Raw genomic sequence first — 13,014 nt, 5'->3', positions numbered from 1 at the left:
CCGGGACAGCCGGACACCGGGACAGCCGGACACCGGGACAGCCGGACACCGGGACAGCCGGACACGGGAGCAGCAGGACACGGAAGCTGCAGGACACGGGAGCCGCAGGACAGCAGGACACGGGAGCCGCAGGACAGCGGGACACGGGAGCTGCAGGACAGCGGGACACGGGAACTGCAGGACACGCAGCAGCAGGACAGCAGGACGCGGGAGCTCCAGGACAGCAGGACACGGGAGCTCCAGGACAGCGGGATGTTCGCCCCCGGCCGTGCGGGCGGTGCCGGCGGAGGAGGGGCCGGGGCGGAGCGGGCGCCTCGGACACGCCGTGCCCGCCCCCGGGGCGGTGTCACCTGCGGGCAGGGAGGGACCCCGACACCTGCGAGGGGAGAGGGGGCGACTCCCGAACCCCCCGGGGACCCTTGGAACTGAAACCTCCCCGACACCCCCTGCCCCGGGACCCGCGCGTTGGTTTTCCGTCAGAGCGCATCGAGGTGAGCAGCAGGGACCTTGATGCCGAGCTACCTAAAATCCTCATTTTAGGATAAACGCAGCTTCCCTTGGGATCAGCTCTGCCGGAAGATAAATTTAAAGTGTTTCACTTTGAGCTGAGAAGTGTTTGAATCAAGAGCGGCAGCCTTGCGGTGAGTGTTTTTCTAGGGATTGCAACTCCCATTCCTTTGTTTTCGCTGCGCTCTTGCGAAAGGTGGATCTTGGAAATGGATACAGCAATTTGTGCTGTTTTCATGGAGTTAATTAACTGCTGCAATCCCACATTCCGAAAACGAAATTGTAGGGATGCACTTGCAAACAGTCTGCTCTGTAATTGAGCTCATCCTCCAGGCATGAGCTTTATCGAGGAGATCTTGAAGGGTGAATATTTTTTGACTCATGGAAAAAGCTCTGGCACCCTGCAGTGTTTGCTTTCCTCCGCAGGACTTTTGGGGAATGTTTGGACTTCCCATCTGCTGTCCTTCGTATAAACCATCTACCCTGGAAAGCCTCTTCTGCCCGGGTGGAGCCATCCTCATCCTGCAGGAGCTTCTAGAGGTGGGGAAGTGCCTCTTACGCACTGAAACCAAAATCTCTCCCAATCCAAAAATTATTCATAATTTTTAATAATCGACTCCAATTTTTACTGGACCAATTTATAAGTCTGCTTCTGCTTTTATGGTGCAGAAACCACATAATCCTCACTAGGAGTCTACTCAGCAGAAACACAAAACAAAAAAAGAGAGCGATTCATTCCTACAGAAACCTTGGGGAGCCAGAATTTGCATTGCTGAGGAGAAAAGTAATGATTTAATTGAGAAATGCTCCGAGAAATAATTACTGGAAATAAGCTGTTTCTAAAGCTCCCAAGTATGACTTTAGGGAAGTGGCAAGGACACTGAGTGTAGTATTCCTATAAAAATGGAAATACATGCACGAGGGAAGAGTCTCCCTGTCATCCCCCAGGCTAACGAAAAAGAGGAAGAAGGAATATATCTGTGGAGAGGCAGTAGAGATGGTGAAATTATTTATTAAAACAATTAAAAATTCTGCTGTGTTCATTCCCCAGTCACCGAAATCTTTTAATCAGTGCCCCTGGATCCCTGGCAGTGTCCAAGGCCAGGCTGGACGGGGCTTGGAGCAGCCTGGGATAGTGGGAGGTGTCCCTGCCATGGCAGGGGTGGATTGGGATGAGCTCTAAGGTCCCTTCCAACCCAAACCAGTCTGGGATTTTATCATTTTGTGAATTATTTTCTACATGTTTAGAAGGAAAGCTGAAACCCAGAGCGTGGACTTGGCCCACTTTGGAGTGTGGTTCCACTGAATGGGTCACTCATGGAATCAGGGAATCTCCTGAGCAGGAAGGAACCCACAGGTTTGGGGAAAAACGCTGCCCCAGTTTTGTCCTGATGTGAAGAAACCTGTTGTGGCAAATTGCACTAATTCAGAGCTCGGCTTAATACACTGAAATGGAGCTAAAAGCTTTGGAGAGAAGCACAGAGGAGCCTCGTGTGCCTCCACAGTGCCTCAAACCTTCTTTCCAGGAGCTGGTTAGGCCCAAATGTCACTTCAGGCTGACTTGAGGCGTTTTGGTGCTTTGGATACGAAGAGTTTTTGTGTGTTAGGTGTGGGCTTGGAGAGTGTGGCTGTTCCTTCTTTCAGCTGGCAGCTAAGGAAATCCATTTTATGGAATCCCCTGAGCTGGAAGAGACCCACAGGATCATGGATGCAGCTCCAGGTCCTGCACAGACCCCCCAAAATCCCACCCTGGGCATCCCTGGGAGTGGGATCCAAACTCTCCTGGAGCTGTGGCAGCCTTGGGAATTCCCTGGGGAGCCTGGGCAGTGCCCAGCACCCTCTGGGGGAAGAACCTTTCCCTGAAACCCACCCAAAACATGCCCGGACACAGCTCCGGCCATTCCCTCAGTGCTGTCCCCGTCACAGGGAGCTGTCACTGCTGCACGGAGTGCCCTGTCCCGTGTCACACCAGGCCCACACGGCAGAGTTCAGTTCAGTTTTATTTTCCACTGTAACGGGTTTCGAATGATACATCATGCAGTCTGCCAGTGTATCCATCCATCTCCGACAGAACTTCCGCACGAAGATAAAACACTTCTCTCCACGGGCTGGGGGGAGGAGGAGGGTTCGGGTCTGCTAATCAAAAGTTTAGTACAGTCCAGCATCATCTGATGCAATGGCAAAAAAAAAAAAAAAAAAAAAAAAATTCCCCTTGTTACCAGCAAAACGTGTCCACCATTTATTTTTTTTTTTTGGTTCGTTTGTTTTTTGTTTTTTTTCTCCTAAATTGAACACTACTGTAAAGATACACAGAGCCCAGAGAATACACATCTGCAGCACACGTTACACACTTTACAGACTAGACAGGGATAAATCTACAGAGCGCCGTGGGAGCGGTGCTGCCGTCCCGCACAGCGGACGGCGCCGGCGCGGGTCCTACAGGCACAGTGAGACAAAAGTCAAAGCAAGGGGAGATTCAGATTATCCTGCCCTTTTGTTTCCCTTTGATTCACCTCCCCTGCCCCGTGGAGGAGTAATTCAGTCGTGGTTATGTGAGGTATTGCTCCTCCAGCAACGGGAATCTGGTGAGCCCTTGTCTTTTGGACCTTCATCACCGTTTTTTTTAAACAGTTCTTCCAATAAAACCATGTTCAAATGAAAATTCTTGATTTTGGTTATTTTCAAGCCGTAGAGCAGAGTTAGGTGGGGTATTGGGAAGGAATCCTGGAGGGTGGGCAGGCCCTGGCACAGGGTGCCCAGAGCAGCTGTGGCTGCCCCTGGATCCTGGAAGTGTCCAAGGCCAGGCTGGATGGGCTTGGAGCAGCCTGGGACAGTGGGAGGTGTCCCTGCCATGGCAGGGGCTGGAATCAGCAGAACTTTAAAATCCCTTCCAACCAAACCATTCCATGATCCTTTAATTTATAAAGATTTCAGGCAAATGTGCATCTTAGTCCATGAGGCTTTATAAAGTGAAATTGAAAAGCTACTCAAGGCTCTGTGGGCAGGGAGTGCTGTGGCAAAATCTTTTTGGTGACTTATTTTTAAGTATCTTCAGGATAATCCAAATCTCACCCTTGTTGAGTTTAATACAAAACTTAAAAATGCATCAGCCAAGGTCTTTCCAAGCTTAAAACTTTCCTTGCTTTCCAGAAAACAAGTCAGTGAAACATGAACTCAAAGACAAACACAAGATATTTGAACATATCATTAAGAGAAGCTCAAGTGAGCCAGAAATACTTTTTAATTACTAGCAAAAAGAACAATATGCACTTTAGTTCCATCTGAAATCCATTTTCCATTCGGGAATGGCATTTCCACCCGAATTTGTCCCATGCATGACATTTCTAGATGTGAAATTTCATTTGCGCTGTACAAACCACGACTTTAAAGATGAGCCTGGAATAAACAGAACACAACACTCAAAGAGCAAAGAAAGGAAGATGGGGTCAGGAAACAGCAAGAGACAGGTTCTGCTCTCTGCAGAGCAGAGGTGTGGTTTTCCTTTCCAGGTATAAAATGTGAAAGCCTTAAAAATGGTACAAAAGTTGAATATACAACACGCGATACAAACTGAAGTCGCCTAATTAAAATAGGCTTCAAAAATAAAAACTGATACAAGCAGAGTATGTTCAACTGAGAATTCATTCACCCTTTCCAATTGTTAAATATCTCAGGTATTCAATTTTGAGGATTTTAGCCTAAGGCATCTTTGGGGCATTGCTGAAGGTGCTCCTGCAGCGTTGGTGTGAAAGGGAACTTGGAGAAACTTCCTGGCTTTGCTGCTGGTGGCACTGACTGGCTGATCAGCACCAGCACGAGGAAGAGGTGTCCGAGTTCCCTTCCCCCTGCAGCTGCAGGCAGCTGGCAGAACTGTCCCCAAAAATCTCCCGGTGATGCCTTGAGGAACCCAGACCTTTCTGCTGCGTTTACAGTAGAATTCCGTACCAAACTCTGAGAGACACAACAAAAAGTTTGCCTACAGTACAAAAAAATCGACAGCAAATAAGCTTGGGATCGTTTCCTAGAACCAAAACAAGAGGATTTTTAATTCCTAGTAGAAACCTCAGCTCTGACCAGCTGGTAAGGTAGCACAGAGTAGTTCTGAGTTAGTGATTTTATTAAAGATTGCATATGGCGAGTTCACAGTTCATTCTTCTGGCAGTGCACATGCACGTAACGAAAGAAAATATAAAACTTTGGAAAATACAAAATAAATTAAATACATGCAAATCTGCAACTTCATTAAATAAGTTTAGCAAAATGCTCCCCCAAAATAGTGCAACATTAAAAAAAAAACCCAAAAAACCAAAAAAAAACCCCAAAACTTAAATTAAGTTCAACTTACTTTGCAACACCCTAATTTCAGTAGAAAAAAATATCTAAAGTCAACTCACAATCTTCCAAAACTCTCTACAGAACTAAAGAGTTCTACACCTACACATTCAGAAATTAAAAAAAAAAAAAATCCCAATCAATCTCAAAGAAGAACAAACGCCTGCAAAAGAAGACCAGAGGGCTACACTTGGCCGGAGCCTTCCTGGAATTCCAGCCTCCTGGAGCCTCCCTGGAATCCCGGCTCCCTGTGGTCCCACCTGCCCAGGAGATGTGGAGGGAGGAGGAGGAGGAGGAGCAGCACCTTCTGCCTGCCAGCAGAACCTTCCCGGAGCACTCGCAGTGCCCCCTTGCTGGGAAGATGGAAATTTGCTGTCTGAGACATCCAAAAAGATCCAAGGAACGCTTTTTCTTCCTTTTGCTTCCAGAGGATGAGTGGATAGAGTGGCTGAGAAAGACATTCCCTTTCCCTGGCATTGGCTCCTCACACCCCAGCAAAAAAAATCCCAAATTTGGTCTGCAAAGGTCGGCTCGAGTGTACAACTCTCACCTCCTTTGGGATTTTTTTTAAGGAAGGGTTTGGAGGATTTTATTTTCCTTTGTTCTGGTAGGGGACTGTTCCCTCTGGGATCTGAATTCCGGTGTGAACGGATCAGGGCTTTTCTGGGGAAAGGGGGAGGGGGGAGATGCTTGCTGGATTTTCCAAGGCAAGATTTCCACAGCATTTTGAAATCCTTCAAAAATTCCTAGGGAACGACTCTTACAAACACGTGGCTAAGCCATCCCACTCCAGGAAAACCCACCACTGTAGGGAGAACTACAAGGAAACAGGAGCTTAATTTTAAAACAGGTCACACAGATAAATTCATGGAACTACCCAACTTCAAATCCTAGGTCTATACTAACAGATTTCTCTGCATCCCGTTTGTTCTTTACCAGGTACTGCAATAAAGGTTATTTTATACAGTCCAAAGATTTTTTTTTTTTTTTAAATCAGGATATTACAAATGGTTCCTTGGGGAAATTTCCTTCCGAAAATGTTAAGCAGTAAAATTAAACCACATAGCAGCACATTTTCATCCCCTAAAAATATAAAACAATATGTATATTATACAGGAAATCAGTCATGACAGAGCACAATCACCTGCCTTCGATGGCACTTGGTCATTGAATAATTAATTCCTTGATGCCAGAAGTCGGGAATTACCGATGCCAACGGAGGAAAAGAAAAAGAAAGCATCACTCTGAGTGGAGAAGCCCCAACCTAAGCAGCGCCGAGGGGTGGTGGAATTCGGAGTGGCAGACTCCCTATCATCCTTTCTGAGGTGGGAATGTTCCAGACCAGGATCTGGAGGAGCTGAGCCGGACACGAAGCTCGGAGTACCTGGAGCGGGCGTCGCCGTGGGGAGCGCGGGATGGACGGGACGTGGAGCGGGTTGGAGAGGGGCAAAAAAGAAACTAATGTGACTTAATGACAGTCCTTAACATGCTAAGTGGAACTGACCTGCCAGAGAGAGAGAAAGAGGAGGAAAATCAGTGGATTTGGGGGAATAGAAAGCAGAGCACCCGAGTGGGATGGGCAGCAACCACAGAGATGAATCCGCAGGCACATTAATAAAATTATGGAATTTGGGTCTCACAACATTCACAAAATTCCAATTCTCCTCATGGAATTTGCTCTCTGCCACCTGTAGCCTGGAGCTGTATCTCACCCAAACACTATCTAAAGGTCTAACTTTTTTTTCCCCCTTTAATTTTCTGTTACTTTAATTTCTCTTGGCTCGTTGGATGTGCTGAAGAGCTGTTGTGTGTTTAGTTCATGTAATAAGGGGGGAAAAGTAACAGCAGCAGAGTTTGAAAATTATAAATCAAAAGGATGAAAAAATCCAAATTCAAACCAATCCTTCTGTTCTTCAATCCTTCAATCTTTTCCTGATATATATACACATATATAAAATAACTGTTTACAGAAATATCCAAAGTATTTTATATATAATATCATGATAATATTATAAAAATGTACTTTATAATGTTATATATGCACTTAGACAAGCACATTTTATTAAAACCCACGTTTCTTTCTCTACCATCTACTGAGTTAATCAATCATAACCACTCACCAGTCTAACTGCCCTAAGTGTCTTTTATCTTCATGGTGAATAATGAATGAACACAAGATAAATCTCTCCTCAGCAAATGTTGAAATAGGCACCTCAATTTTATCTCTCTGCTGTTAAATGACTATAAAAAAGGGTTTTGCTCACTCCAAAGCACTTTCTGCAGAGCACAGGAATGTCTCAGCCACAATCAGGAAATAATCTGGATGAAGTTTTCCTGCACTGGTAGCACCTTTACTAAGACCCTTATCAGACCCCTGGGTTTCCATCCAAGCTCAGAATTCAGATTACTCAGATACTCCCAATTTTGGCAGCCAAACAGTTGGAATTTGCCAATAAAATTCTTAACCAAAGGATTGAAACTGAGGAGAACTGACCTTCTCCAATCACTTCTGAGCCTTCCCAGACTACACCTTCCACACTTTATTTCTGGATGGGAGCAAAAAATCTAGAACACACCCTTGAAATGGTTTCATTCCAGCCTGTAGGGCTGCTGTTTGGTTTTCAGATTTTTCCTAATTTTTTCCAGAAACCCCAAGTCTGTAACTTTATCCAGTTTCTCCTGAGATCTATCTTCTTTTTCTACAGCCTCATTTCCCCTGGTGCTCATCTGCAACATGGCCTGAACCTGCTCATCTCCATAACCCTCAAATCTCAACCTGAGCATCTGAAATATCTGGTATTTCATGCCTCCTAATTGCTTTTTCTTGACTTCCACAGTCCTATCTTGTTATTACAAACTCATCTAGTTTGAAGCGTGGTTATTTTATTAATGACTTTTATTAATCTAGAGTTGTTCACTTGACCTGTGTGGCCTGTTTGAGTCTGACTCTTCATTTCACTGCAGCTGGTAAATTAAAGGTGCATTTATTTGAGGTAGGTGGCAGCTATTTCCCCTCAGAGTAGCTGTTCCAAGAAATGTTTAGAAATCTTTGACAGGGCCCTGTATCCCACCCTCTGCCAGGTCACAGAGGTGGGAATGCAGCGAGGCAGATGGACAGCACCTCACTCATGAGGTGGAAAAGCCAATTTCAGACCAGAATGGACAAAACCACTCAGCAAAGCCTTGCCCTAATTTATCCCTAGAGGAAGGATTTGTTGCTGGAAGCTCATGGCAAACACAATGAGCAGGAACAATCCCCCAGCACAATAACAGCTTGAGTGTGGCGTGATGGATGCTTGGCATGCAAGCCTGACATGAAACATTCCCAAAAAAAAAGCTGAAAACACTCAGGAATGCCTCAAGGAGACCACAGACCATGAAGAGAATCGTGAGACAGAATTAATCCTCAAAGAGGGCAAAAAGCCAGACTTGGAGGGACAGGTTTGCTGTCCCCAGGCTGCTTTTCACAGCCACTCACTGCCATCAGGCTCTTGGCATGTTTGTGGCATAAAGCGATCATCTAAAATAATGCAGATATAAAATCTCTCCAATGATCTGCATTTCAAGAAAGAAATGGGAGGATGGAGTCCATGGAACAGTCTCATGGGAGTATGCTGCTCATCTTTTGCTTAGGAGAAACCCTCAAGGCATGGAAATTAAAGTAAAATATTTAGGGTTGGTTTTTTTTTGTGAAGTGAGCTAAGAGTGCAAAATGTGCCAAATGGTGACGCTCAAATTTGGAGATGCCTCTTGCTGCCACTGACAGCTGCTCTGCCCCTATTCCAGGCTGGAAAATCCCAACATGGAAACACAGAAAGCAGATGATGCTGGCAGAAGGAACCTCTGGAACTGCATTTTTACTACATGAGTTTCATACCTTTATGTGTGAATTTCGGTCCAGATTTACCAGAGCGGTTTTTAAAAAACTTGTAAGTGATAAGTCATTAAAATAAAACCTCAGCAGCTGGCAAAGCCCCTTAACAGGCACTCAATTAATGAGTATTGTAATTATCAGCAAACAACTACTGAAAATAGAAAAAAAATTGCTGTGGGTCTCCTAAAAGCGAGATGAAATCTAATGGAGCTGAGTGATCCGTGGGAGAAGAGGTGAGTAAGTTACTCTGGCCTTACCTCTCGTTTATTTGGTGTTGTGGTAGTAGCTGGAGTTGGACATCCCTCCCCCTCGGATGGCGTGGACGGCCGTCGGAGAAGACGCTGGGTAGTGGCCGGGGCGGATGGGCTTGGCTGCAGAGGGAAAGGAGGCACCAAACAAGACATTTGAGCTTTCACATTTTAGCTTTCCACCTCCCCTTCTCCTCCGAGGGAAACCTCATTGTTTCCCAACTCAGAGCTGTGCTTGGCAGCGTGGTTTCTAATCCAGCTGTGCAGATCACAGCACTCCCTGCCTTGGCCAACAACAAATACACGCATTTTCCTGCTGGCAGAGCCATTTTCCTGCTGGCAGAGCCATTTTCCTGCCGGCAGAGCCCTTCCACCTTCCCCTGTATTGGATCTGCAAACATTATGGACTGTGTAACAACAGAGGGAAGTCACTTAGCGGGGCATTGAGGCACTTTTTATGTGCAATTTGCACCACTCCAGAAGATGTCAAGACAAAACTTGGATGGCTCCCTACAAGAGGAAGCATTCAGGAGGTGACACTTTGTGCTGTGTGATTCTCCCTCGGGATTGGATACCCCAATATTGCCATCTCCATCTAAACCATTCTCCTTTAGCAATTCCAACAAAACATTCCAAGAATTGCCCCATTCCTCTGTTGTGTGCACACATTGCATTGTGCCTCAGAGATATATCAGTACCTGGATTTACAATGGAAGGTTTTTTGGAATTAAATCCCACAGAGGAGGAATCAGGGAAAAAAAAGAGAAAGGGAGAAGGTCCAGAAAGGCAAGAAAAGAATAAAAGCAGAGAGAGAGCGTGTCGGGGGAGGAGGAGGAAGAAAGTGAGCGACTAATTTAAGGAGACAAGTTTTCAGGTCACTAGAAGGGCACACAGGACCCATTATGCCCTTTATTTACCCAGTGGAACAGCAGAGCCTCTTTAAACTCGAGGTGGGGCAGATTCCATGAAAAAGTGAGGCCTTTGAAGATTCCTGTGCAGCAGAGGAGAAGCAGCTCCTGTGTTTTACTCCCTGCACTCAACCCCCAGCAACCAGCCCGAGCCTGAGGCAGGTGGGCAGCCCCTTTAGCTCCGTGTCTGTTGGAGTCTAGAACATCCCTCTGGCCACCCTGGAGGGTTTGGAGACCAGACAGGAGGGTCTGGGATCTGTCCAGGGGGCTCAGTTAGACCCACACAGGTCCCAGGAGGACACTGCCTCTGATTCCTGTCCATGGGAGTGAACACTCACATGCAGGAAGAATCACAAACCCTAAGAATTTAAAATAAGTAGTGGATGGTTTGTTGTAGAATATAAATATAGAAATTAGGATTCTTAGCATATGGGGCTGAAGAGACAAGATGGAGGAATTTGGGAGTGGCCCCTGTGCTCCTTGTTCTTGCTCTCGTCCCCCATCTTGTGCTGAGTTGGGTTTTAGAGATTGGCTTAGAGTAGAACTGACATGTTAGCATAGGTAGTAGGTATTGGTACAATTTTGTAAATAAAAAGTGCATTTTGGACAGTGGTTGGGTCAGGGGTACCGTACATAAGGTGCGGGGCTCTCTGATCCGCCCAGTCCCCCGCGTGTCCTGCTCTGCTGGGGACGCCTCACAGAGCTGGGACAGAACTGAGATAAGGTTCCCTGCCAGGGAGGCCTGGCAGAGCTGAGAAAGAACTGAGATAATGAAGAATAAACAACCTTGGAAATGTGCACTGGGGACTCAGCTTGTCGTCTCTACCTCTGGTGTGAAACACCCAGGGCAAAGAGAAGACTGAAAACCTGATTAACTCTGGGAACAGCAACCCAGGGGAAACTCCCAGGGAACAGCAACCTTGGGAGAACCCTGAGCACCTTGGGGAACACCAACCCCAAGGAGAATCTCAGGGAAACAACAACCCTGAGACGTGTCCTCACCGATTTGGGCGGAGTGTGCTCTCCGGGCCATGTTTTTGGCTCTCACAGCCTCCTTAATGCGATCCACCTCCTGCTGGTAGCGCTTGCGGTCGCGCATGGCGTTCTCCTTGGCCTCCTTCAGTGCACTCTCCAGGGCCTTAACTCTCTCTGCCGTAGCTCGAAGGCGTTTCTCCAGCTTCGGAAGCTCGCAACGAAGATCTGCATTATCACGTACCAGCTGTGGGGAAGGAGGTTCGGAACAAAAGGAGGTCAAAGAAAGTGGAGAAAATCTCAGAGAAATGGCGGGAAAAGTCGCCTCACAAGGAGGGGGGAAATGCTACCAGTTGCTCTCCACAGTTCATGTATTAAAATTAAATGTATTTCTTTCAGAAATCAATGTGAAAAGCTTAGGTTAAAGAGACATTTAGAATGTACCAAGCTGGAATGGACCCACAAGGTCAAAAGAAAGTGGAAAGAAATGGCAGGAAAAGTCACCTCACATGGAGAGAGGAAATGCCACCAGTTGCTCTCCACACCTCATGTATTAAAATTTGATGTATTTCTTTCAGAAATTATTGTGAAAAGCTTAGGTTAAAGAGACATTTAGAATGTCCTGAGCTGGAATGGACACATAAGGTCAAAAGAAGTTCTCAAAAATCCTCCTCAGAGAAATGGCAGGAAAAGTCCCCTCACAAGGAGGGAGGAAACGCCACCATGCTCTTCATATGTCATGTACTAAAATAAAACAGGTTTCTTTCAGAAATTAATATAAAAACGCTGAAGTTGAAGAGAAAATTCAAATGTGCTGAGCTGGAATGGACCCACAAGGTCAAAAGAAAGTGGCAAAAATCTCCTTAGAGAAATGGCGGGAAAAGTCCCCTCACAAGGAGGGAGGAAACACCACCATGCTCTCTATATGTCAGATACTAAAATTAAACAGCTTTCTTCCAGAAAATAATGTGAAAATCTCAGGTTAAAGAGAAGTTTAGAATGTCCTGAGGTGGAACGGACTCACAAGGTCAAAAGAAAGCGGAAAAAAATCTCCTCAAAGAAATGGCGGGAAAAGTCTCCTCACTAGGAGGGAGGGAACTTCACCAGTTACTCTCCACACCTGTACTAAAATTAAACAGGTTTCTTCCAGAAATTAATGTAAAAATCTTAGTTTAAAGAGAAATTTAGAATGTCCTGAGCTGGAATGGACCCATAAGGTCAAAAGAAAACGGAAAAAAATCTCCTCAAAGAAATGGCAGGAAAAGTTGCGTCACACAGGGAGAGGAAATGCCACCAGTTGCTCTCCACACCTCATGTATTAAAATTTGATGTATTTCTTTCAGAAATTATTGTGAAAATCTTAGGTTAAAGAGACATTTAGAATGTCCCAATCTGGAATGCACCAATAAGGTCAAAAGAAGTTATCAAAAAACTTCCTCAGAGAAATGGTGGGAAAAGTTCCCTCACAAGGAGGGAGAAAATGCCACCATGCTCTCTATATGTCAGGTACTAAAATTAAACCTAAAAAAACTAAAATTAAAAAGGTTTCTTTCAGAAATTAATGTGAAAAGCTCAGTTTAAAGAGAAATTTAGAATGTTCTGAGCTGGAATGGACCCACAAGGATCAAGTCCAGCTCCTTACCCCACACAGGGCACCCCAGCACTCCCACCCTGTGCCTGAGATTGTCAGCCAAGCTCAGTTTTACTCACAAAATTCACTTGTCTGGCTGAGGAGTGATACGCATTTAAATTGTCCAGAAAGATCAAAGAAAAATAGGGTTTATTCCTTTCAACAAGACTCCACAGAGCTGATCCTGAAAGATGAGGGCTCCAGGACCAACTCTGCCACTGCAGAGCACTTGATAGCCAGATTTGCTTCTCTACACTTCAAAAAGTGCAGCAGAAACTCTGCATTTCCTCAGCACACAGAAAATTTTGTGAATCTTTGATCACCTCCTTATTTTAAAATAATAATGCTTGAATATATCTACAGACAGCACCAGGGATCACCCCAAATTCATCACTTCCAGAGGTTCTGATGTGGTTACCTCTGTGTTCCCCACTCAGCCATGTGGGAACACTGGAAATTTCACTAAGAAATCACTTTTAGGCCTGTAACTATTAATATAATGACTATATGCAACTTTGAATTCATGCACTTGCTCAGTTTAAG

The 13,014-nt window shown here is 45.5% G+C and overlaps 1 protein-coding gene and 1 long non-coding RNA gene across 3 annotated transcripts in view; one reads left to right on the top strand and one right to left on the bottom strand.

Annotated features, from left to right (window-relative positions):
• Positions 1–512: 512 nt before the first annotated feature.
• LOC134552392 (uncharacterized) lies at positions 513–6,180 on the top strand. The gene is made up of 2 exons (XR_010080852.1): positions 513–641; positions 934–6,180. It is a non-coding gene; the product is annotated as an uncharacterized LOC134552392 (long non-coding RNA).
• The window catches only part of LOC134552390 (kinesin heavy chain), a 48,231-nt gene continuing 38,947 nt past the window's right edge, over positions 3,731–13,014 (bottom strand). Inside the window, exons 23-25 of one of the 2 annotated variants that reach the window (XM_063401029.1) lie at positions 10,872–11,088; positions 8,971–9,084; positions 3,731–6,343 (exon numbers count right to left, since the gene is read on the bottom strand). In XM_063401029.1, coding sequence (XP_063257099.1) covers positions 8,978–9,084; positions 10,872–11,088 — 324 coding nt within the window. In that variant the 3' untranslated portion in view covers positions 3,731–6,343; positions 8,971–8,977. The remainder of the gene's footprint in view (positions 6,344–8,970; positions 9,085–10,871; positions 11,089–13,014) is intronic. The other variant, XM_063401030.1, reaches the window with a different exon arrangement.

This window comes from Prinia subflava, chromosome 6, assembly GCF_021018805.1.
Source record: "Prinia subflava isolate CZ2003 ecotype Zambia chromosome 6, Cam_Psub_1.2, whole genome shotgun sequence".
Taxonomy (NCBI): domain Eukaryota; kingdom Metazoa; phylum Chordata; class Aves; order Passeriformes; family Cisticolidae; genus Prinia; species Prinia subflava.
The sequence above is the reverse complement of the archived record's forward strand: the minus strand, read 5'-3'. Positions and strand labels throughout refer to the sequence as shown.